The sequence below is a fragment of the Rhinolophus sinicus genome, linkage group LG05 (genome assembly GCF_036562045.2).
Source record: "Rhinolophus sinicus isolate RSC01 linkage group LG05, ASM3656204v1, whole genome shotgun sequence".
Lineage (NCBI taxonomy): Eukaryota > Metazoa > Chordata > Mammalia > Chiroptera > Rhinolophidae > Rhinolophus > Rhinolophus sinicus.
The window spans coordinates 147,437,651-147,462,720 of NC_133755.1; the positions used below are offsets into that span (position 1 = coordinate 147,437,651).

Here is a 25,070-nt window from a genome sequence, read left to right on the forward strand (position 1 = left end):
CAAAAAATGTATGCACATTTTAAGAAACAAAAATTATTAAAATTGTAATAATATATACTGATAACAAAAGATGACTACAAGTCACATTTGACTTCTGCAAATACAAGAGGTGCTCAAAGTGGTTACCATCAGACTCCAGACACTTCTGATTATGGCAAACTACTGCTTGAGCAATGTCGACCAAAGTGTACACACACACACACACACACACACACACACACACACACACACACACACATATATCTTAATGTTAAAATTAAGTTAAAATCTACCACTTGAGTGGTAGATTACTGAAGATGAAATGTGGATGTTACAGGTACTTTGAAAAATAATAAATCACTGTACAAAAGTTCAGAGTACTTTTATAATTTTCCCTAGTATTATTCTGTCTTTTTGGTAATATTAGATATATTCTGTGTACTCAGCTCAACCTGTCACTTCTATTTCCTGTTTCTTGGTTTGTTTTGTTTGTTTTGGTTTTGCATTTAACTCTTTAGGGAGAACTGGGCTTTCTGATATCCTGGTGAACCCGGGGCTGAGACATTGCTCAAGTATGCCTGAGCCCTGATTCAGCTTTCTTCCCCAGGATGGGTCAAGGGCTAGCAGGACCAAAGTTTGTAAACATTTTTTTAAACCAGAGGAACATGAATACTTTGAGCAAGCTCTTCCTGAATAATGATATAAGCTACAAACATAAAATAATGGTAACAAAATAAATTTTTCAATCTTACACTGCACTTTGATTATTCACTGGCAGATAAGCTTCCCTTATTATTGACTTAGTGGCCAAGAGTCAATTATGCTAAATATGCTTCATCTTCTCCTGTTCAATATGGCCTTCTCACCCTTGATGAATTTCTACATCCTTGGTTATGTAAATCAGGAACTTGACCTAACCTTATCGTGTGTGTGTGTGTGTGCGCGCGCGTTCTTTTCCTGCCAATCCTTAGCCCAACTGAAATACCCTTCCGTATGCACTTTCAAATGCCTTTCCTGATTCCCATTAATTTTCCAGTAAGCAGTAGTTTTACATTCATTGTATACAATAACTTAGGAATATTTTTCAGTGCTCAAATGACTCTAAGTGTCAAAATGAAGAAAACAGAATTAGGTTATATATGCTAAAAATTGACATATAAAATAATATTCAAAATACATTAACTGGGATCAAATTTGAGTTCACTGATAAGATTGATATCCTAATAGCTCTCTTTAGATGTCCCAGACTTTATCTACAGAAATAAAGTTTCCTTAATAGTACACATATCTCCTAGCAAATGGTATCAATTATATCCACAAAACTGTTTGCTAATTGGTAAAAATATCAATGGATATAACAAAACTTTAATTGTATTTGCTAGTCTATACACTTAGGTTCTCAATATGAAATCTAATAAAACATTATGAAACTAAGAACATGTCCATACAGCCACAGCAAAAACATATTCAGAAAAGGGGTAGGAATAAGGAAACTCAAAGAAGCTGACAGGGTGTTTAATACCAGATACACACATGATTTCAGTCACATAACACAAGACTGATTTCTTCCTCAGGTCACAGTCCAGTGTGTGTTGGTAGTAGGTTTTACTCTTCACAAATTCAAGCATCCAGTTTCCGGAGGCACCAGGAAAAAAGAAAAGAAAGCTCACAGAGAAGATACACACGCTATTTATGCTTCGGCCTGCTCACTTCATATTGGTTAAGCTGATCAAATGCCCTGCAATATACCTGGCCCAGGAAGAGGAAACTGTTTGGTGGACATCACCAGTCTACGCCATACCCATCATCCATTCTAATGAATACATTTTTTTCAAATCAAAATAATTTCATGATAGTAAGCAAAATATTAATTTGAAAATTTTGCTCTGAGGAAAATTTAAAGAAAAATGTAGGCATTTACGGACATGATATGGAGATAACTTGACCAAAAAAACAATTTGGTTTACATTATCTGATTATTTCCAATGAAATTATATAGTTAATTGTACTTGATATTGTAAAAGAAGGGATTATATTTTAGAGATGCTCTGTAAGAGATGAACTTTGGCATTTTAGCAAAAGGCTACATGTAAGTGTGCTATTCAATAAAGAATAGCAGACACATATTCTGATGATAGCAGTTCAATACTTGAATCCTGAATTAGATGATCAAACTTTAACAGCCAACATTTTAATAACTGTCTCCCCCAATGTATCGCAAATGCACTCTATTAGCAAACATGACAGTCCAATTATTTCCATGGCGCTTAGTGTTTCATGGTGGCCTATTGCCAATAGAAGAATATGGGTGGGAAACATGCCAAAGAAGTTAACTGATTTTAAAAGCTAAAATATTGCTAATGCTGAAAATTTAGGTTTACATGAGGCTAACTGCTTTGACCCTGTTTAAACTCATCAGATAAGTAAATACATTGGCACCGACTTAAGTAATAACTCTCTTGATATTCTGCTGAAAAAAAGTCAATGTCAATTTTGCTACCAAGAACATATTAGTAAGATTTTATGTCACATAAAATATTGTTTTATTTATCACTGGAAAACACAAAACAATTTCTATAAAAATATACAATTAAAAAATACACTGATAATCCATTATACATTAATCTGGTCTATTACACTAAATCTAGAGTAAAAAAATTAACCTTTCAAAACAAGAAGAAAACTGGATAAACTACAAAAATATGTCTAACATTGAACTGTACAAGGACTTTTATTTCTTTTCTACCATTTTATAACTAGTAAGGAAAACATAAATAGAAAAACATAATCTGCTCTCCTGGAAAAGTCTGAATGAGGGAAAAGATTGGCACCATAGTAACAGAGTGCTTGATCCACAGTAGGAATTTAATAAAGGTATGCTGACTAAATGAATGAATAAAACAGTTGAAAGAGGACTGAACTTGAAATCAGAAGAGCTAGGATCCAGGCTATGCTACCAACTAGCCAACAGTAGCAAATAATAATTTATTGAATGCTTACTAAGGAGTTGCTATAAACACGTGCATTACATCATAATCTGATGAGGTAGATACTACTGTTATGCTCATTTTGCTAACAAGTAAATTGAAGCACAGAGGAGTACTTGGTGGTGATAGAGTTGAGATCTAAGCTCAAACAGTCTGCCTTCTGAGCTCTCATTTTACCTACTGCATTATATCTACCCTCTATATGATCTTGGGATCTCCTCTTCACTTTCTAAGCCATAGCATCATCGATGATATAAATGTTTTGGATTAGATGTCCTCTAGTGTCCTCTGTATCTAAAAAAATTATCCTATCTAAAGTGGATTTGGATTTATAAGTGTAATTAGTACTCTAAACTAGAGTTGGCAAAAGTTTCCTATAAAGGGCTAGATAATAGATATTTTAGGTTTTGCAGGCCATACAGGCCCTGTCACAAGTATTCAACTCTGCCATTGTAGCAGAAAAGCAATAGACAATACATAGACAAGTGAGCATTTTGTTCCAGTAAAACATTATTTACAGTAACAGGCTATAGTTTGTCAGCCCATGTTTAGACTCATATATAATAAAGCAATAGTAAAGCTAGGTTTAACAAGAACAAATTTGGAAATATTCAGCATCATTGTGCTAGGAGGTATCTTGACACACCAGATGTTCAAGTCGTCTGCCTTCAGAACTACATCATTTAGGACAAAGGACTGTCTCCTTGATGGTTTCTATCAAGAGAGACTATACAGTTTCAAACACCAAATTGATCTATCAGTTTTTGTAAGTACAAGATAAGCACACGTATTTCAAAAAGGTGTAGTCTGGTTTCCAAATCATGACTAGATCCCCAGGGTAGGTCACACAAGCCTACCAGATGCATGTTATAGCCAAAATAATATCCATATGGAGTAATACAATCACACACATGCACAAGCACACGTGCACACTCACACAATATAGACATTTTTGATACAACCTTTGCAAAATAGAATTTAGTGAACTATTATTTCTATCAAAAATATATTCTACAGTAAACAGCAGAAAACATATTTGTGCCAAAAACAAGTTATTTTCTCCCTGCTGTACCTATTAACACGTTGCGTACGGCGGGGTTTAAATCCCTCATGAAGATTCTCGTGATCTGTATGCAACGTGTTAAAGTACCTAAGGGGGAAATTTGGTCTAATGTCTCAAACTCTGTTCCTTCCTTCTGTATCAGTATGATGATTCAAAACAACTTTGATATTTCATTCAGTAAACACCATGATACTCTGCTCTGTGCCTAGTACTAAGCTAGCATTTTTGGGAGATAGGAATTAATCAACTTTGTCCTTAAAAAGCTTATACTTAATTTTTGGGAGATGACTTTCCCCAATAAAAGTATTAAGTAATGACACATTTGTTGAATAATAATGCTGGCATTAAATAATTAAAATTAAAAAGCAATTCAAAATATTAATATAGGAAATGGCATGTCAGACTATATAGAGATAGATATATAGATATATAGTTAAACGATGATTGAGAAACCTTTTATAATTTAAGAGGAAGGAGCGATCGTTTGGATTAGAATGATCCAGTCAAGTTTTGGGGTTTATTGGTTGTAAGGTTCTTACACTAAACATGAAATGGTATAATATTATTTGAAGGTAGACTGGGAAAACTAAAACTATATAACATAAAACTGAAAGCAACACTAACAAAAGAAAGATACATCTAATAAATGAAAAACATAATATAGAATCAACTAAAAAATACAATTAATCCAAAGGAAGGCAGAATAAAAAGGGGAATAAAAACAGTTGAAACAAATAGAAAACAAATAGCAAGATGACAAATGTAAATATAAAATGTAAACACAACATATCAATAATTACATAAAGTGTGAATAGTCTAAACATCCTAATTAGAAGCTATAATTCTCCATATGGGCTGGGGGAGAGAACAGGAGAAGCTAGACCAATTCTACGCTGTTTACAATAAAATCACTTTAAATACAAAAATACATAAGGGTAAAAGTAAAATAATGGGAAAAGATCATGCAAATCCTGAAGAAAAAAACAAAAACCTCAAATGGCCATATTAATATTAAACATAGGTTTAGAATATTACTAGGGATAAACGCAGTCATTTAATAAGGATAAAGTAGTCGATTCACCAAAAGGATATAACTAATAAAAGTTTATACAGGTAGTAACTGACTTCAACATGCATTAAGCAAAAACTGATAGAACAGGAAGGAGAAACAAACAAATCCATTACAGTTAACGTCAACATTACTCTCACAGTAACTGCTGAAGAAAGAGCCAGAAAGATCAAAAAAGATAAACAATACAAGACAAACGATATCAAACAATTTGATCTGAGATTCACAGACCACTTCACACAAAACCAACAAACTATATATGTGTTTTAAGTGTACATGAAACACAAGGTATATATCTGGGACATATGTAAAACAAGTTTCAATAAGTTTTAAAAGATTAAAACTGTATGAAGAATGTTCTAACCACAATGAATTACACTAGAATTCTATAACAGAAGTATACCTGAAAAATCCCAAAATATTTGGAAACTAAATTACACACTTCTAAATAACCCATGAATCAAACAGAAAATCCAAATATAAATTATAAAGAGTTTCTAAATTAAAATGTATAAACATATCAAAATGTGTGGATGCAACTAAACCAGTACTTACAGGGAATTTTAATAGCACTAAATGTATACTACCATTTTTCTCCAAAAGTAAGACCTAACTGGAAAATAAGCCCTAGCATGATTTTTCAGGATGACATCCCTTGAACATAAGCCCTAATGAGTCTTTTGGAGCAAAAAATTAATATAAGACCCAGTTTTATTTTGGGGGAAACACGGTAGCAAAGAAGGATTTCAAATAACTTTTAGAAACTACAAAAAACAAGAGCAAATAAAACTGAAGTAAGTAGAATACAGGAAATGATAAAGTTCCAAGTGAAAAAAATCAATGGAACAGAAAAATAGAGAAAACTGATAAGACTAAAAGCTAATTCTTAGAGGACCAATAAAATTTATAAACTTCTAGTCAGACCAATCAAGAAAAAAAGAGAAAATGAAAATTAACAATATAAAAAATAAGAGTGGTGACATCACTACAAATTCGACACATTGGAAAGGGTAACAAGGCATTATTATGAACAACTTAACGTCAGTGAATTTGACAATTTGGTGACATGGACAAATTCCTTGAATGAAACAAACAAAGCTCACTTAATAAATAATTTGAATAGTCATGTATTAAAGAAATTGAATGTTTTTGTTAAAAATCTTATAAAAGAAAATTCCAGATTTCACTGGAAAATTCTACCAAACATGTAAGGAATAAAAAATATACCATTTATACAAAAAACTCTAGAAAAGATGAGCACTTCTTAACCTATCTTATGAAGCCAACATTACCTTGACATCAAAATCAGAAGGAAAAAAAAAACTACAGATCAATACCCCTCAAGAACATAGATATAAAAACTCATGCCAAAATTTTAACAAATAAAATCTGATATGTAAACATGATAAAATATAACCAAGTTAATCTTAGGAATGCAGAAAACCCCTGTTCTTCACACCCACTCCTCTGCCCCAGTCCCTGGAAACCACTAATGCTGTCACTGTAGATTTGTCGTTTCATATAGATGGAATACATTTTTTCGTGTCTTTCTTATTTTACTTAGTATGGTGCTTTTTAGATTTATCCATGATTTTGTGTGCAACAGTAGATGGATACTTTTTAATGCTGAATTGTTTCATTTAAAGGCTGAACCACATTTGTCAATCCATTCCATTGAGGTTTGGGTTTCCAGTTTGTGAAAAAAGCTGTAATTATTATTCATACATGTGTTTGTATGGACATATATTTTATTTCTTGTAGGGAAATACCTAGAAGGGGTATTGCTGAGTCACATAGTTAAGTGAGTTTTTTTTTTTTATTTTAAGCCAAACTTCCAAATGCTGTTGCATTTTCATTCCTTTAAAAATGTACGAGTCCCAGTTGCTCTACTTTCTTGCCAACATTTGCAATCACACGTTTTGTTTTGTGTATGCATTTGTTTTATAAATTTTAGTGTGTATCACCTGTGGTTTTAACTTGCATTTCCCTAATATTATAACTAATGATGATGCAGCATCTTTTGTGCACAGCTGTCATCTGTATATATTCTTTGGTGAAGCTTTTGTTCAGAAATTTTGCCTATTATTAGGTTACTTGTTCTCTTGTTATTGAGTGGTTAAAAATCTTTTTATAATGTGAACATAAGGTCTTTTACTAGATATGTTTTGCAAATCTATTCACTGTGACATCTTTTCATTTATTTGAGATGTGTTTTTTAGCAAGTTTTTTCTTTCCTTTTTAAATTTTGAAGTCTGTACAAGTTATTTTTTTTCTTTTATGGTTTGTCTTTTATGTGGTAGGAAACACTTGCACAATTCACCACCCATTCCATGTCTATGCCTTCACAAAGAAATGTGGCTAGAGGAAAACACAAGTTTTCTAACTCATCTTATGACCATTAAATCACAACTATATTTTCCTAGTCTATTTACTCTTCCACTATCCTCGACACCCGTTTCACTTCTCATCTCCTAAAACCTACCAAGGTTTTTGCCATCTTCTTAAATGATGGCCTGTTTGCTATTTCACTGAGAAAAACATAAGTTCCAGGGAAGCCCATCCTGTAACTGTGCCCATGTACACTGTCTCCTCGTTACTCTGAATGAAGTATCCATGATCCAGGCAAAGGCTAATTCCAAAACATATTCACTAATGAATGCTGGACATTCACTCCAGCGTTTCTCTCTTCAGCATGTTTTTCCTTCTTTACTGCATTATTTCCACACTTGCAGTTCTTTTGATCCCCTGCCTCCTCTAGCTACCACCCATATTTTCTTTGCCTGTGCAGCAATATTACGAGAAGTTTCGAAAATCTTGCTTCTCAGCATCATTTAATCCTGCTCCAACCAAACTTTTGTCCTCATTACTCCATCAAGAGTGCTCTGATCAAAGTCCCCACTCCAGAGGGCAGTTCTCACTTGTCATCTTTATAACTGTATTTTCATAGTTTTAAAATTAATCTCCCCACAAAGACTATAGACTATCTCAATTATCCTATCCTGAACACTAATAATATTAATTACATATGTAACCCTCAAAACATGTCTTTAAATGAATAATCAAAGAAATTTATTTGGTATATCGGAATTGCAAGGTCAAATTAAAGGACACCATAATTTAATAGTCACAAATTTAGGTAGAATTATGTTAGGAAGCTTTACATGACTTTCTGAGACTTAACTTGACCTTCACAGATTCTTTAGATGCCTATGTATCATGAGGAGGCACAACTACAAAAATTAAATTTTGACCACAGATATTTGAAGATTTATATATGTGCACTTAAATTTTTCACAAATTTGTTTACACTGTATCATAAAACACAGTTTATGATGAGTCCTATAAAATGTACCAAGTATCTTCATAAATTAGAAATACATTTGCCCTAAGGACTTATATATTAAATAAAAACAAAACTGAGAGGCAAGACAGAGCTGTATTTATTTCTAAAGAGTATTCGTAAAATGAAAATAGGTGCAAAAATAATTCACAATGTTAGTTACACAAACTACCATATGCTACATTTTATATCACTAGATTGCTCATTGTTCATGTCACTGATCATGTCATTGTTCATAAGACATTTATTTATCAAATGAAAGCAAAAGCCTTCTAGCTCCAGCTGAAGTCACTTTTCCAAAATGTAATTGTTATTATCTAAATCTTACTTCAGTTTCCAATCAAAATCACCAATGAATATTACAAAATTAAGTCACAGTCTCTTCTCCATTCGTATTTGCAGTTACCATGTAAGAGTTTTTAAAAAGACATAAAACTGTAAGTTTCTTAGGACCAATAACAATAACTCGGGAAGAAAATGGGAGGAAATGGATCCATAAACATGTATTACAGGTTCTGCAGAACAGCTTTTCAAAATTAAGTTTGAAAGTAGACAAAGCTTGGTGTTTTGGGGTCAGGTAGGACTCTTTCTTAACTTCCATCAGCCAGAGGTAAAGTGAGCAATATGTCACATTAACTTGCTCAATTTTCTTTTCTCAACTTTTCCAATGCCCTTTAGGAACACCATTACTGAGAAGCTATTGTTGGCATTTACAACATAAAACCTGATTTTGGAAGGTTGATATTGCAATAGTCTAAATATCACAAAATTGAAACCTGTGTGGGACCAGTTGTTTTATCATACTAAAAGGAAAAATGAGTTTATGGATGAGCCATTTTGGGTTGAAAAGGAAAAAAAAAGCTTCAGAATAGTTTAAATGGTTGATTTAAAAACTTGTTGAAATTGATGACTGAAAAATTAACAATTTAATATTTTTGTGTATTACTTTCATATATTAAATGTTGACAGTTATAAGAAAATAGACCCTCACATATATTAACCTCATCGAAGCAAGAGACTTCTATTCAAATAAAACAGTGTTAGTCATTTAAAATAATTTAGAAATCTATTTTCCTTAATGTTTTCAAGTTCAGTACAAATCAAATCTATCACCAAGGAAAATGCATGACAAATGAGAGTCAAATGCTTACCAGTATGAAAGAACCAATCTATCTTTTAAATGAACCATGTAGAGACCACATTTCACGTGAAAAATTATAAATTGATATAGGTACCAAAAGCAGTTCCTAGAAAAACAATTATATCTGAGGACAATAATTTTCCGACAACTTGCCATGATAAATATCATTTGTTTTTCCACATGTAGAATGAGCAGTTGTGGTTTTCTCTGTTTTTCTTATATGTGTAGACATAAAAAAAATAAATAAAACAACTGTCTTTTCTTTGTCTCTTTGGACTCTTTTTGCTAGTCAATTATTGACAATATTGCTGCTTCTTTCCAAACTCTTTGGAAAAAATATTTTAATCATGTGGTGAAGGAAGAGATATAGGTTGGAACTAGTTCTTACACACAAAGAACCATAAGTGAGCTAGATATGATTTTAAAACAACCATACACAATAACAAACTTATAAAAATGAATTAATCTCATTTCAAAAATTGAGCTAATACCTACTTAAATATATTATTATATTAAAAAACCTTCAGTATTGATTTACAGTATGTGTACTCACAAAGTATATGTTGTTATAGACACAGATTAGAAGCAATCAAGTCCCTTTGCTTCTTTGAAAAATAAATAAAACATATAAAACTAGACTGTGCATTTGATGATCTATGTGCTTTGCACTCTAATGTTCTGCATGTCTCTCAGCAACACCGGTCGGTAGTTTTGTTCCAATATTTCCATGTATTCAAAGTAATCACTCACTCGAAACCCATGCAGTGCTTCCTCCTGCCAAAAAATATAAAGGGACGTTCATTCGCTCAGGTAAAAACACACAATTCTAAGTTAATAACTTTTAAATAGTTGATGCATTTTTTTCAGATATAAATGGGGGTTTTATGTTGCCAGTAAATGTGTAATTTTTTAATTTTTATTTAGTAGGCTGTGTATGTATATGATAGCAGGAAATCACGTCCCTATGAAGCAAAGTTATCTATTGTCAAAAACAAAAATGTTATACAGCTAACAAAAAATAAAACAAACTCCTAGATAATGAAATCTCCCTAGTATTTTTACAGCTAATAGTTTCCATGATAGATTGATTGGTTCACATTTGTATTAGTAAAGACTCTATAAAGCTTTTCTATCAAAGGATACTATAATACTGCGAGAAACATGCATCTGTTTATAGCAATTGTTCATAAAACCTTTTAACAGTCTATAATTCATAACGTTGGTACTATGCATGCTTATCCTAATTTGAAATTTAATGGTTAATGTTCCAAATGAGGCACTCAAAAAAAAAAGCAGTAGGGACATCTGTTTAGAATCTTCGCAACTTTTAGGGAATTTTATGACTATTCCTTTTAGCATCTTCAAATAGTAGTTATGCAGTACCTACCCTTCAAAGTTTCCAAAACAACAACAACAACAAAATCTGCTTGACTTAATATAATAATTTTATTTTAGGAGTTTTGAGGTTATAAAAAATTTTGGACAATCCATGCTTGTCTGGAGATTATAGTTTAAAGGCAAAAGTTACTAACAAAAAACAAAAGCAATTCAAAAGCATAAAATATACCATATATTATATTAGAGATAATCAGGTTATAGATGAAAGACATCAATGTGGAGTAACTAGGGAAACATGACACAATTCTCAATAAAACAGGATGTTTTTAAAGGCCTCAGATGTCACTGGTCAACTTCTAAGTTACTAAAAGTTCATAGCTTGCAAATAACTTGGGAGAACATTATTTTGCTATGTAGCACCTAAAATCTGGGTAATTTGGGGGAAATTTGGCACTTTAAAAAAATTATTAGTAATCGACAAGGCAGATATTATAGCTAAAGAAACTAAATGATGTTAAGTTATATGCATAACATTATACCATTAAGGCTAGAGCTAATTCTCTTAACTTTAAAATAATTTTGATGTGTCATCCATTCTTTCATTTGTTCATTCATTAACTCATTTATTCTCTTCTTGTATATAAGGCTCTTGGTTATAAGCTGAAGACACAAAGATGAATGAAACAGGTCCCTATCATTAAACATTAACAGCTGCAGTATATATATTGTTTCCAGTTTTATATATAAGCAACTAAATTGAAGGGTAGGTGATCATCTTATGAATAGCAGAAATATTGGGTTTTGTAAATTTCTCTCCTATCGAAAATGCTTCATTTTGTTCTTTGGGTTTTGAATTGACCATTCATACTGTTCACGAATTCTCTTTAAACAGTTATCGTTATAGTCATGGAACTATTATAAATTTATCCATTTTTTTCATTGAAATAATGTATGATTTGGCATTAATCACCTCTTCACTAAAACTACACCTACGCTGGAGAGGAATTATAGTAATTTGTTATTCTAACCAGAGAATAAAAACTCAATGCTGGAAAAACTGTTTTAGTACATACTCATGATTTTTAAAAGAATACATATTGTTCCTAAAATGTGAATTACGATAAGAGATGACAGCATTTGAACAACAGTTCTAATTCTTCTCTAGGCAAAAATAAGCAAAATCTATTTTAACATTTTAATTATTGTTCCACTTCAATTTAAAAATAAAACTACCTAGCAAGAACCATAACTTTTACTTGATTTCAATGTATTTTTTTCCTTAGAATGTATTTTTTGAAATAATGGCTTCTATTTTGGACATTAGTTTTAAAATAAAATAAAAAAATACCCTGATAATTTGTACTGAAGAGACAACCATAAAACATGACAAGTAATGCTATTAAGATCTTATTTCATAAGAGAAAAATTAAATATTTATTTTAAAGGTAATGTTTTTAAATTACGTTAAGTTCATTATTTAAAATTTGCAGGCAATTTTAGCTCTACACAAAATTTCAAAATCTCGGAATTCTATTTGCTCTCTTCAAATAGAAGTATTTTTCATTTTATCCTAAATGTTCTCTACTAGCCTTTTAAGTGGATAACTTTTCTTTGTAATTATGACCATTTAAACTGCCAGCTTATCATTCAAGTTATAACAGACCATTTCCTAAGAATACTACTTTAATATCATTTATAGACCTAAGTATACTGGACTCTGTATAAAAATATGACTTCCCTTGTTCTTTAAATAGGCATACACATAATTACATAAGGTAACACTCTCTCAGTTTACATAAACAGTGTACTATTTGTTCAAAAACGGTTTTCCTTTAATAGGTTACTACTACTGGAGTAGTTTATGTCTTGGTTAGGAAGTTCATTTTCACATCACATTTTCTTTTTGTACCTCATGGCTTTTCAACCAGGTACCATCAATGGTTGGCTAGCTTCATTAATTTTGAGTTTCAACTGTTGAATCATCAATAAGCATTAAAAATTACCATCCTGAAACACAATGTTGTGTCTTTAATATTGTGTGATGTGCCATACACAGTTTCCCTCTCCTTTGTATGTAGAATCCAGTTTCAAATATGCATCTACTGCTTTTCTATTACTATTGAGAACATTTGATTAGAAGATCCACTGAATTTAGGATCGCATTTTTTTTTAAAGGTATGTCTATGACTAGTCATTGAGAGACAATTTGACATATTAGGAGTACAGGATTTGTATTCAGACCAAAAACGGAGTTCAAACTGCCCCGTTAGTTACTAGATGTATGAACCTGGGAAAGTTTACTGAGTCTGTAAACCTCAGTTTCTCATGTGTAAAACGTGGGCAATACCAGCGTAAGTTTGTGCTGTCCAAAGTCCTTACCATGGACTATAAAACCTTGTGTGATCTGGCTCTTGTGTCATCTCTCACCATTCTAACTCCCTCACCTGGTTCTGGCTACAGTGGTTATCTCAACACTTTCGAAGAGGGCCAATCTCATTCCTTCCTCTGAGATTTTTCACTTGCCTTTCTTCCCATTTAGAAAGATTTTGCCGAGAAGTCATTGTTTTTTCCTTTGCTTTATTCAGGTCTCTGCTACCCTCTCAGAGTAGCGTTTGCTGGACTCTTGATTATAAATAGTATCTCTGAGTCATTCTCTGACTCCCTTACCACGTTTGGTGTCTTTACAATAAGCTCTATCAATATCTAATATTATGTAATTATTTGCATATTATTTATCCATCAGTAGAATGTAAGGTCAATGGGGGCAGGGATACGGCCTGTCTTGTGACTACAATAGTTACTGGGACACAGCTCTTGCACAACAGTAGAATAAGTCAGTGAGTGAATGTGTAACGCTTGCAAATCCCTTTGCCCAGTGCCTCACAGTCAGTGAGCACTGAAGGTGTTACGGTGGTCATAATCAGAACATACTTTTAATTAACTGATGGTGTCTAAAATGCTTCAGTTAGATTTTCTTGATCACACTGCAAATCTATAACGTAAGCATAGATGAGCCCATGAAAACTTACTGATTCCGGTGTCTGCTCTTCAATCCCTTACCAAGAATATAAGGGAACAATTCATCTAAAATATTAAGATATTTAGATATCACTGTCTTTTCTTGCAACTTCTCAGGAATATGCCTGTTATGGAAATCAAGCTATACCTACACACTTTCAAGCATTATTTGTATCAGTTAAAGTTTTCAAAAGTAATGTCCAACACAAATGTTTTTAGAGCTACTGCAAGCCCTGTAAATTTGGAATTTGAACTTAATACAAAGCTTGTCTGAGTGGTAAATATATACAAAGCACAAAAAGATCAAGGGTGCTAACATGACATATACCTTGGTTATAAGATTTTAGGACCAAAGTTAGGTAATTTTCTGATCTGCTCTTTTCCAAATGTTGAATTATTAATGTAGTTGAAAGGTGATTTAAAGAAGGGATGTAATAGCTCTTTATAAAGTATGGAGGAAAAAAAGTAATCTAAATCACTTTGGGTTAAATTGAAACAGTTGATTCTTACTAATAATCATCAGGAAGCATTTAAAATAAAAGTTTACCACAAAAGGTGCAGAATTTACTATACACTGAGGTCACTTAACAAAGAAATTGCATTAATGTCAAATCTCCCGAGAAACACAAAATCATGTAATGAGTCACCTGAGAGAAGGGGTTTTGTGAACACAGTTCTGCTCTTTACCCTTGTTAGACATAACCTTTTTTGTACTGTGTCTGACCTATTATATGAAAAAGAACCTTTCCTACTCGAAGGGGTAGAAACACAACCTAAAAATAATGTTTCCTCTACTATATTCTTCTTGACGTCCTTGGTAAGATTAAAAATTCCTAGATGTCATTATCTCCAAATTTTTGAATCCTTGATGTTGGCATTCTGTATTCAAGCTCCACAGTTAACATTTTTTACATATTCTAAAAGTTTCAAGCTACTTCAGAATCTGTACCAAAATCAGACAACTCAGGCCTCTCTCATGAAAATTCTGTTTTAAAAGGTCTGGGGAGGAGTCTAAATATATCAGTTTTAATAAGCGCCCTAGTGAGTCCTAGGATCAGGGAAGTTTAAATAGAGTGTGTGGTTCTGGATAGAATATTTAGGATAGAATGTGTAGTTCTTAAAGAATTTACTCAGCTGAGAGGTACATGGGCATCTGTGATTAGAGAGACGTTTCAATCTTGGCTGGGTAAATGAAGGAATACGCCTGGATCACATACAATATGAAAGAATGTTCCTGACATAGATCTGAAGGTTATGTCAATGCCAAGTAATAATATGATATGATCTACTAAGACATCTTGGGGCTGCAGAAAAAAAATGGTATATATAGTCTAACTATGGACTCAGTGGAAAACCCTGTTTCCTTTGCTGTATTCTCTATACATCTTTTTTTCTTAAAAAAATAAGAACAAGAAAGACACGGGAGAGGGATGGAACAGGAATGGAGAAATTCCTTAACTAAGCTTTTTTTTTTAAAAAGAGCATACGATGCGCCAGATAATGTTCTAGAAGTATTTTACAGATATCATCTCATTTCATTCAACAAACTTATGTGATAGTTATTATGCCACACCCAATAATACAGATGAGGAAACTGAGGCATAAGCTACATATCCCAGTCTATATAGTTAGCGAGAGACAGAGCCAGAATTTTAATTCAGGTGAACTCAAGTGATACAACGACAATGCAGAAACATATCTGTAAACCACAGCTGACTTAATACTGAACATGTTTTATCTATTCCCTCAGATAGTGAATTATTTTTAATATTATGTACACTTTTGTCTTTTACAAGGTTAGCATTCAATACGTTTTTCTCAGTGTAATCTCCATTTCTTACCCTGTCAACATGTTCAGGAGCAACTGCTAATAGCAACACATACACACACACACCTCTTGACAATTTACTGATTGGGTTGAAATTAATCAGATTTTTTCATAATTATAAATTGATTTTGCCATAACATGCAGGATTTAGTTGAAGCATTTTAATTATTTTGAGTCTTCACAGCCTAATTTTCACTGCAAGGCAGTCTTTTCCTAGTCTGGCATTTCAGTGATGTTTGTCCCCAGGTTGAATTTACAAACTAAAAACAAGATCACTGCCAGCCTATTAGCACGCTAGAGAGGAATGCAATATAGCCAGGTGGCTAAAGCAGAGGGTCTTCTGAAGTACTATTAAAGTAATTAATTCTCACTATACCTAAGAGAGAGAGAGAACTGCATTAACAAACAACTTTAGACTGTCAAGTTTGCTGAGATATTTGAGAATATTTATTTTGTTGGATGATGTTTTTCTCCAGAAGCTTGATGCCTCCAGATTTCCTGAACCATTCTCTGTCACAGATAAAAATGTTCAGAACCCCATGTCCAAGGACGAAGCTCTTCAGCAGACTTTCAGAAGCTGCCTTCAAGCTCAGTATTAATCTAATAATCACCATAGTGTGCGAATAATGCACTTAGCTGCTCTATTATCCAATACACATTTTTGTTGTGTCTGCAAGGATATTGTGAAAAACTCAGACGATACCTGATATCAACTTATACCCATGGCATTCATCTAATTTAATATTTAGTAGTTTAATCCAAAGAAGGAAAACAATTTGTTTGTTTTGTTGGGCTGGGCTGTCTAGTAGTGTTCATCACCTTCTGCTCTAAGAAATTCTAAGTAGTCTTTTTAATATATCGATGGATCATGAAGAACTGTTCAGTGGACTATTACAACTGTACACAATGAGTCTAGATTCTCAATCATCTGATTTAAAATCTTGAGCTGAAATCAAAATGGATACAAATAGGTTGATATTTTGTTTATGCTTCTATCATGTCACTTTCTCTCAATACGTGAAACTTAAACCAGGAAAAGAACTGCATACTTTCAATCTTCTGGAACCATTTCATTACCTGAAGTTTTTCACGATAACTTATAACAGTGGAAAACATAATATATTTGTGTTTTTTCAGTTTCAATGTTTTTGAAACTAATTCAAGTGGGCCTGATTATTTGAACTTATTTACCGCAGTCAGATGGTTATCTACTTTTACATAATGATTCAATATCCTCCTTTTAAAAAGTAGTTTTATTATAAAAGAAGTATGAGCCCATTCTTCAAAATAAAAAAGTTCCCATAAGTACATACAAAAATATATAATAAAAAGTAAGTCTCCTATTATACTTTATCTCCTTTTCCTCTCAGAAACAATCATCACTAAATTTGTAGAGTCAGGGAATAACATGCAATCGATGTAAGACTATTATTATGGCTGTGACAAGTACTTACAACAATGGAAAATGGTTGATAAGTTTTTCTCCCTTGAGATAAGAATGAGATTTTGGATCAGAAAGTATAAAACATAATGTCCAAGGTTTAATCCCTATAACTATAATTAAATGAGGAATTTTTAAATCATATATCTATTCTTGACTTATGGGGATCTTTTGAGAAAAGAATAAAAATCACTTTATTAATCAAAATTTCATTATTGGTTAATATGTAAGTGAAAAATGGTACACATATGTTTACATACTTTGCAAACAAGAGATTATATGTAACAAGGCTTAATGGAGTAAAGGAGTGTGTAAATGCATTTTGAAATAACCTGCACTGGAATTTGTCTAACGAGAATAATAACTGCCCACCAAAAGAGATTGGTGAACTTGAGACCTACCTGCTGAAAATGAAACAAAAAGTGAAGTCACAGAAGGGCATTTTTTCTAATCCGTCAGATGACTGCAAATAGCAGGAGTAAGAAGTAAGGTTTGTTCTAGGACAAGTGCTAACAATTAATTCTTTGCTAACATGTCCTTAATTTGGATTTAAACCAATTCAATTAAAATTTGGTAATTTATGTAAAACTTAGTAAAGATAATATTTTCCCCCTCGTTTAAATATTCTTTAGTTTTAAATTGATAGCATTATGCCCAGAGGAAAACAGAGTTTGAGACATATTTAAAAGGTTACCATTTGCAAACCCTATTACAATTTCCCCTGCAGTTGTCAAGAAAGAGATGAAATTGCAATAATCACCACTATTAATCAGATTTAAAGATGATGAAATATGAAGACAGCCTTCTGGAGGGAAGGAAGATAAGTGACAATCATTTGGATAAGTTAGTAATGTTTGTTAGTCAATGTGAAGAAAACTAAGTTCATTTACCTTCCCCTTTATTTACAATCTTTATCTTAGAAAGTATTTATTGAGCACCTACTATGTACCAGATTCTGTTCCATGCATTGAAAACGCATTAGTAAATGAAATAGACAAAATCAAAGTTAGACAAAATCAAATGGGTAGAGCTTACCCATTTTCTGGGGAAGACTGACAAAAAATATATAAAATAATTTCAGCTAGTGACAAATATCTCATGTAAGAGAAACTAAAGTAGAATAAGAGGTTAGAGAATTATAGGTTAGGGGATACACATTTATAAAGTTTGGGAAAATTTCAGACTCTGAAATCCCTATAACTGACCACTGTAGCTGATGAAAATGTCCCTTACTGAAAAGGAACCCACATTTGTCCTCAACATATTTCCCAAATGCTTAACCATCCCTGTTCTCCGAATTACCTACTACAGATCTTTTTTTTTTCTTTCTTTTTCTACCTAAGTTTTCCTCCTATATATATAACCACTGCTTTGGTACACTGTTTCATTAAGAATGTCTCTAAGATCATAATTCTAGATATACATACATATGTAAGAATTTGTGACTTTTTGAATTCAGTATTTAAGAAATAAAAATGCTTGATAGTTTGGCAATCTTAAATGATCACCGACATTTATTTACAGAGAATCATCATTATGGAAAATAGCTTGGACAAATATCTAATGATAAATAGTAAAGATAAAATTAATTTACACAGAAATTACTCACTGACCTAGAGAAACCTACGAAATGACAAATACCAGTTTTGGTGTATGTATGTAAATATGTACCTGTGGGATGATGAGGGCAACAGGGGGAGGGAAACATATTTTAAATTCAAGAAAAGATTTTAACTTAAAACACAGTTGGATTTCCACCAAGAATTTCACACAGGGATGTATTTATACATCATATATTTCTTAAAGTCCAGAGCTTCAAGTCACATTATTGTGAGTGAGAAAGTAAGCAACTGTATCTTGTTTTAAAATACTGGCTTATATATGGTAGTGACTTTTTAAAAAGAGTATTATGATAGAATAATCTTTCAAGAAAACCTTTTATAAAAGTAGTTGGAAGTTCAGAAAATACAGACTATGAAGGTATAAGAAATTATACTAAATGTGTTTTAAAAGTATCAAACCTCTGTATTAACACAGTAACTTGAACTTTAAATGACCAAGTAAGGTATAGGAATATAAAAAAATATATGTCTTTTGGCAAAGCATACTGGTTACAAGCGAAGTTTTGGATTCATACAGTTTAATTTCACATCCCCTCTATTGGTATAATTTGGGGCAGTTTACGTAATTGGGTGCCTCAGTTTCCTCATCTCTAAAATGAGGATGATAATATTAATAGTACCTACCTCTGAAGGTTGTTTTTAGGATTGGATGAGTGTCTAGAAAAGTATCTGACATTAACTTCCCCATCAAAGCTAGCTATTAACTCATAACCATCTTCCCCATAGATACAAAGACACTTACTTTTAGGAAAACCTGCAGATCTTGAGTCTGAGTGTGCTGCAGAATGTCTTGTTGTAGATGTTTGAATATAGCTATACAGATGTACACTTGGTAGTCAGCACCAAGGAAAACACAAGTAGCAATATAATGGCAGATTTCTATCCAATCTAAGTAATTCCAAAAACACTGACTTATCCATTGAACGCAAATCTAGAAAAAAAGAAGCCAGTTCATTAGAAAGCTTACAAGACCATATTTGCCTTTCAAAAAGCAATAACCAATAACTCACACTAAACCAATGAAGAGCTTAGCATTCAATCAAAAAGACATCTGCACACCAGCCTAACAAGGATGCTTCACCTATTTTCTTGATGCAGGAAAAAACTTCCATGGCTTCAGGACGTGGGGGTAAGCGATGGGAGTCCACACTGCTCAAATACCTACTGCTAAATGCATTTAGTCATACTGTCCTCCTCTTACCCGTAATACCAGTCTGCTCTCTACAGATAACAAATGCTGAGAGACTATTTTAATTCAGAGATGGGAGTTTTTTCTATCCTACCTATAATCACAGATGTATAATTATGCAGATGACAGATTGCTAAATGTTACATTAATGCAAATGGACTCTTTCTGAATCAGAAAACACTTTATTCCAAACAGAATTATGTAATGTAAAAACTGAGAGCTAATGTAGAGACTAATTCAAAACTGAGACTTTTTAAAAAATCATTTATCTTTTTGAATAACATTTGTTCAGATTACAAAAGCAATACATACCCATTGTGGGCAAAAAAACAGAAAAGCTTAAGAAAAAAACAACAATGACAGAGTTTAACATTGTTAACATTTTGGTACTTTAATGTTATGGGTGGAATTGTGTATTCCCAAAAAGAGTATATCAAAGCCCTAACCCCTAGTACCTGTGAATGTTACATTATTTGGAAATAGGGTCTTCACAGAAGTAGTAGCTAAGCTAAAATGATGTCATTAGGGGAGCCCAATTCCAGTATGACTGGCATCCATATAACAAGGGGAAATTTGGACACAGATAGTCACACAGAAAGGGAAGATGCTGAAAAGTCACACATGCAGAGTGTCACACTTGAAGACAGATGACTGATTCATCTACAAGCAAGAAACATTTGATGCTACTATAAGCTAGAAAAGACCATTAAACAGTACTTTTGCTAGTATGTTTAGAGGGAACGTAGCCTTGCCAACACTCTGATTTCAGATTTCTGGCTTCCAAAATTGTGAGACAATAAATTTCTGGTTTTCTTTAAGTAGCCCAGCTCATAATACTTTTGACACTGTAGTGTTAGGAAACTAAGACAATTACTTTCCAATATTTTAATTTTCATTATGATTAGCAGTTTACCACTGAGGAAACATTTCCCGTATTGATCTTCTCTTCTCCTGCAGTTTTACATTTTAGTGGGGTGGGGAGGAGGAATAGGAACAGCTACGATGGCTTATTTCAGTTTGTCAAAGATATAGAAATATAAATTTTCCTTTTTTATTCTATCATTTTTGTCCTTTTAAAAATATATTCTTGAATAGTTTCTGAAATTTATTTTGATATCCCTGATTCAGTCTTTTGGAATGCTGGTTCCACTTTTAACTGCTTTTATCGTTGTATATTACTTTACTAGGGCTCCCATAACAAAGTACCAGAGACTGGGTGACAAGCAACAGAAATTTATCTTCTCATAATTCTTGAGAAGTCCAAATTCAAGGTGTTGGCAGGGCTGGTTTCTTGTGAGGCCTCATTCTTTGGCTTGTAGATGGAAGCTTTCTCTCATAGTTTCACATGGTCTTCCCTCAGTACATGTCTGTGTCAAAATTCCTATTCTTATAAGGACACCAGTCATACTGGATTAGGGCTCACCCTAATGACCTCACTTTTAAGTCAATTACCCACTTTAAAGACTCTATCTCTATATAATCACATGCTGAAGTACTAGGGTTAGAACTTCAACATATGAATTTTGATACCACATGGTATCATTGAAGTTTTGTTTTCCATATATTATTATTCATGTCAACCATTAACCTTTTAATTTCAGCCATTATGGGTATATCTTTTCATCTCACCTCCAGGTCATATTTCCTATTTTGTTATTGAGAATACCAACTATATGACCAAATGTTTTCTTCTGCTTTTTATTATAATTCTGTTCTCAGTATATATATATAATTCTGTTCTCCATATAAGATATTGCATATATATACTGAGAACAGAATATATATAACAGTACATGAACCCGACCTATCACAGCTTCAAAATTTTGATTGGTTGATATGTCCACAGTCCATTTGCCTCTATAGGCTCCCCTCTTTAAAATTTTTAAGATAAAATATATCGTAAGGTACTATACATTATGTCTGTGTTTATTTTAAAACACATTCAATGTCTCAGTTATCAACAGAATCAACATAACTTTTCATTTCACTTATCAGACAAGAAACTCTCAGAATAATACCAACACTACCACAAGCAATATGATTACCAAAAAACACACAGTAGTTTTGCTGTTCTTTTTGTCTTTAGATGACATATCACTAGGTATGTACAGACAAATGACACTGTTTTAAAGTGCTTTTCATGAACTTACACCATTTGGTTCATTTGATTCAGTTTGACTTTATGATTTTTAGGGACCAAATTTATTTAGTTGGTTATTTATATATATTTATTTGTATCATTATATAAAATATTGAAATGATTCCAAAGTAAAAATACAAAGCAAAGTACATTCCCTGGTTCTCTGGCCCATTCCTTCCCCATCTTTAAAGTTATGATTTTTAAAAAAATGGTGTATTCTTTGATGTTAATATAAGCACATTTATATAAATTTGTACTCCATCCTTTCTTATATAAATGGTAACATACTAAACACTTTTTCTCCACCTTGTTCTCAGTTAACAAAACGATCCCATATATCCTTCCATGGCAACATACAGAGGTATTTCTCATTCTTTTTACAATTACATAGTTTTCCACTGTGGATAAACCATAATTTATTCAATCAAACCCCTGTTCACAGACATCTGTACTACTTCCAGGCTTTTGATACTATAAACAATGCTATAAGAACACAACTGTGTGTATGTATTTTCAAAATTTTGCCAGTCTATCTCTGGGAAAGATTTCCTTAAGTGGCATTGTGGGGTTAAAGGGTAAATAAATGCAAATATGATTTTGCCACAAATTGCCAAATTCCCTCTTATAAGTCTCAAAAATATACAATGTTATTAAAACCAACCAGTTGAGTCTTTATACTCATTGAAAAAATATTATTAAGTAGTTTATGAAATGGTATACAAAGAAAGTGTATATAGAGTGGCAGCCTTAACATTCTGCTTTTCATTTGTATAATTTTACATTTTTCAAAAAGAACTGTCAAAAAATATGAAATGAAAAAGACAGTTTTCTATAATTCTGCTTTTATGGTAGTGGTTGTGGTGGGGACTGGGAAAAAAGGGAAAAAAAAAACAAGAGGTGTTTCTAGAGTATATTCAGAGGATTATCCTTGTTAGCCCATGGGTAGTACACAGTATTACTTGCTTACATAGTATTAGGTTGGTACAAAAGGTTAGTACAAAAGGTTGGTACAAAAGTTGTGGTATAAAAGGTTAAAAATTGCAAAAACTGCAATTACTTTTGCACCAATCTAATACAATAATCAGTGATATGATGTCTCCAAGGAATTACAAGAAATAAATAATTAAAGACACATGGTACTTCTTAAACCATGAAAGCTAATAAAAATACAATAAGGAAAATTTTTTTAACAAAGGTAAAACTGGTCAAAAAGTTAATAGAACATATGACTTTTTTTTGTTCATTTAAAAAGAAAGTATATTTAAATTTCTATTTCCTTCCCAATCTCAGTTACTCTTAAAATAAACTCTAATCAACAAACATATATTTCTAACCACACTTAATTTTTTGTGTTCTAGTTGAGCTTATTATTTTTACTAAAGAGAACTCCGTATTTATTTAGCACCCTACCCAGAAATCCTTCATTAATCACCATTCCTAATCCCTTAGTGTCTTCAACTTCAAAAAGCACTGCTTCTAATTAGATCAAAATGAGTAAGCTTTGAAATACAAAATGTGTACCCAAATAATTACTTAACCACATATACTCATTTAATTACTTAAAAGTAGTTTTCATATTTTATAATTAGCAATGAAATGGCAAATAATATCAACAAAGCAATGGTATATATCTGGACACAAAATCATTAGCTCACAAAGGGAGCCATTAAAAAGGCATTTTGACATTAGATAATTTAAGAAACATGTAACATTATTGCTCAGAAATAATGCAGTGGTTTTTACTAGGTAAATCTGCTTGATACATGCAAACACTTTCTAACTGATCAAGATACATGAAATTGATAAAGAGATGCCAAAATGTTAGATACCAGATTGATACAGAGGGGCCCGAGGCACTACAAGTTTTCCCACAATCTTTGTTATTCATTTTTAAGTTAAAGGATATATGTTAGGCACTAGTAAATGATTGGCAGTATTAAACAATATACATTGTATTCATCAAGACTAGAATGGCAAAAAGGAACTTTCAGGAACCTACTCCTCCCTGGCTTGGATTTTCAGAAGAATTGAAAGAATGGACTATTGAGCTTAAATATGTAACTACTTCCAACCAGAATTAAACATTTTGTGATTCAAAATCCCCAGAAGTGTTTTAGGTACATATACAGTAAGAGCTAGAATTGGCTGAGGAAGTCTTCCTTTCCACTACATGCAATTCCTTGCTATATTTAGACTCTTTATTAACTTCAGGAATCGTAAAACTCAACAGGTGGAGTCACCTGATGCATTAATGTAATAAATGACAAAAGGGTACTTCAAAGTAAGGATAAAAGCACATGTCATAATGTTAAGAACTACTGTCTGCTCAAGAGGAAAAGATTTCCTGTATGACAAATCCAAGGGAATGAAGAAATTTCTCAGGATGTCACATTAACAGGTCAAATAAACGCTAAGGTCAAGACAATCTTAACCATAAAGGAACTTGACAAAATTCAACATTTTCACTTGATTAAAAGAAAGGCAACAAAATTTAATATTTTACATAGACTAGAGAAGGATTCTTCCATAGCATGATAGGAAGTAATTCTCTCCACTAGTTACTACTTAATGGTAAAATGCTGAATGCTTTCCCAGTAATTCAAGTCCAAAACAAGTAAGCCGTTATTATTTAGAATTACTCTGGAAAATTTATATAATTTAGTGAAAAATGAAGCAGAAATGAAATACATTAGAAAGTTGGAGGAAAACATACAAATCTAGAAAAAAATGCATAACCTAATGAATGTAAAAAACTAATGACTTTATTATTAACAATAACCAAAGAAAAAATAAACTTGAAAAAGAGATCTCAAGCTACACTAATTAAATGAGAAATGAATAAGTATATGGAAAAATCTATACTACAATTAGTAAAATATAGTACAAAGAAAATAAATGAAAAAAAAACTTACTAT

General features: G+C 32.3%; 1 protein-coding gene across 2 annotated transcripts in view; it reads right to left on the reverse strand.

Moving 5' to 3' along the window:
* Positions 1-25,070, reverse strand: part of TBC1D32 (TBC1 domain family member 32) — a 400,452-nt gene that overhangs the window by 210,061 nt on the left and 165,321 nt on the right. Inside the window, exons 34-35 of one of the 2 annotated variants that reach the window (XM_019740993.2) lie at positions 19,569-19,757; positions 8,516-10,353 (exon numbers count right to left, since the gene is read on the reverse strand). In XM_019740993.2, the coding sequence (XP_019596552.2) occupies positions 10,234-10,353; positions 19,569-19,757 (309 nt within the window). In that variant the 3' untranslated portion in view covers positions 8,516-10,233. Of the gene's footprint in view, positions 1-8,515; positions 10,354-19,568; positions 19,758-25,070 lie in introns of those variants that run through there. The other variant, XM_074333506.1, reaches the window with a different exon arrangement.